The sequence below is a fragment of the Alligator sinensis genome, unplaced genomic scaffold (assembly GCF_000455745.1).
Source record: "Alligator sinensis unplaced genomic scaffold, ASM45574v1 scaffold1318_3, whole genome shotgun sequence".
In the NCBI taxonomy this organism is placed as follows: Eukaryota; Metazoa; Chordata; order Crocodylia; family Alligatoridae; genus Alligator; species Alligator sinensis.
In genome coordinates this window covers 314,710-316,656 of record NW_005842634.1, presented here as the reverse complement: position 1 = coordinate 316,656, position 1,947 = coordinate 314,710, and the positions used below count along the sequence as shown (strand labels likewise).

The 1,947-nt window shown below is 43.5% G+C and overlaps 1 protein-coding gene across 1 annotated transcript in view; it reads left to right on the top strand.

Annotated features, from left to right (window-relative positions):
- The first annotated feature begins 1,508 nt into the window (after positions 1-1,508).
- LOC102373756 (cell surface hyaluronidase-like) overlaps positions 1,509-1,947 on the top strand; it is a 72,991-nt gene continuing 72,552 nt past the window's right edge. The window contains exon 1 of the mRNA XM_025215242.1: positions 1,509-1,546. Within this exon, the coding sequence (XP_025071027.1) occupies positions 1,509-1,546 (38 nt within the window). The remainder of the gene's footprint in view (positions 1,547-1,947) is intronic.

Genomic DNA, 1,947 nt, shown 5'->3' with positions numbered 1-1,947 from the left:
TCAGCAGGAGGCGGGAGGAGGTGCCCATGGACTGGCCCCATGCCACTTATCTGGCCCACAAGGCTAAAAAATTAAGTATCGATGTCCTAAACTGTTTCCTTCTCCCTTCAATTCACTTTATTCATGTATTCATTTAGAGCCCTTGAAGAAGCTTCACTTCTTTAGGTTCCCCCTTAATAAATCCTATGAGCAAAGACTTCTGTGATGCTTTCAAATTCTTTCATGAAAAGCCATATATGATGCATACAGAACAGTCTTCATCTACTAAACTGTGAAGTAACATCCTCTAATTTTGGAGGAATTACTTTTATATTCAAGCACTGAAAAGCCTTTTGCCAATTAAAAACTGATGCATAAGGATCTCAGAAGTATTGTTAATTAAAATCCTACAGCTGACTCAAATAGCTTATAGAAAAGCAGCTTTCCAGATCTCAGTTTTCATGGAAGAGAATAACTTCAACAACAGGATCTTCTGGATCAAAGGTGGTATAAGATGATACAGTGGAGGAGGAGTTTTGAATTAAGGTATTAAATATTCTGGATTTTCAGGAAAAACATTATCAATGGACTTCTATTCAACTGTGACAAAAGATCCATGCCATCACAGCAACATTTCAAATCAGATTTTTAGTACAATTTTGCACTTAAATATGGCAGCAGAGTCAGGATTAGGGCTACCAAAATGTTACTTTGCAAATTAATAACTGATGATATTTACACTTTGGTAAACCAGCTTTTGGGATTCAGTTTATCTTTTAAGAGTATAAATGATCCCTAACATACTGTCACCTTTTTATGTGGATGCTGCTTCTGCATTTCTGTGGGGCAGCCGTGTTAGATTTGGTTCTAAAGTAGAATTATGGGGTATAAAAAGCTAGCAAGTGGCATCTGTTGCTTATTATTTGAATTTAATATATTTCTTTCTTTTTCAGTTAGGGGCTTACCAGGCTGCATGTAGGAGTCTGATCAGATGCCATTCTAGCAATGATTATAAGCACAAGTGATCTAGCTTTTACCCAAGAACATCCTTTACTCTCCAATATTACTCTGCTGTAGTTTTCCCAGTTCTTCCAGGTCTTTCCTATAATTAATTAGTGGCAATCTTAGCCAAGATGCTGAGGCATTGCTTCTCCAAACATTAAAAACTCAGTTCAGGTTAGCACTGTGGACCTCTGTTTACAACCTCAACACCATATTTGCTTGTCTAATTGCTGCTATACCCAGAGCCTCTGGTTACCATTTTCTGTTCACTCTCCTTTTCTGAAGATTATTCCTTGGGCATTATTCTTTATTTCCATCCAGAACATTTTTTCAAATCCATTCTTGTAATCTCACCGCTCCCACTGAACACAGGTTTCCCCCACCAGTGCCCGGTCTGCAGTGTTGAACAGCTCTTCCAATTTCGAGTTTTATCCTGTCCCCATTAAAATAAGCTCTCACTCACCCAAGCCAGCTCATGGTGCTGGACGCTCCCTCCCCAGCCGAACACTGCTGTGTTTGTCAAACGGATGGAGCAAAAGAGGACTTCTTTTAGGAAACCAGACATGTACTTGGTTGCATTTGTAGCCAAAACATTTTATGGCACGTCATAAAATCGGACTGGGGCGGGGAGGTATTCTCCATCCTTTGGAAATATTCTGTCCTTGGGGGTCAGAGCTTTTCATACCTTTCTGCAGCGAGAGGAGCCGGCTTAAGCGCTGGACACTGGCTGGGACGGGGGTTTCTTGTATACACTCTTGCAGTGAATCGCACTGCACCGCTGCCCCTGCTTGGCAAAGGGACATCCCTGCTGTAGGTGGGGGTCAGGGCGGCGCGGGTCACCAGAGGGCTGTCAAAGGCTGGGCTGCTCGCACGCTTCCCTCCGCCGGGCCCAGCCCTGACCTGGCCGGGAGGAGCCCGCTGAAAACCCCCTTCTGGGCTGAGCCCAGCCGGATCCCGGGCCGCGGG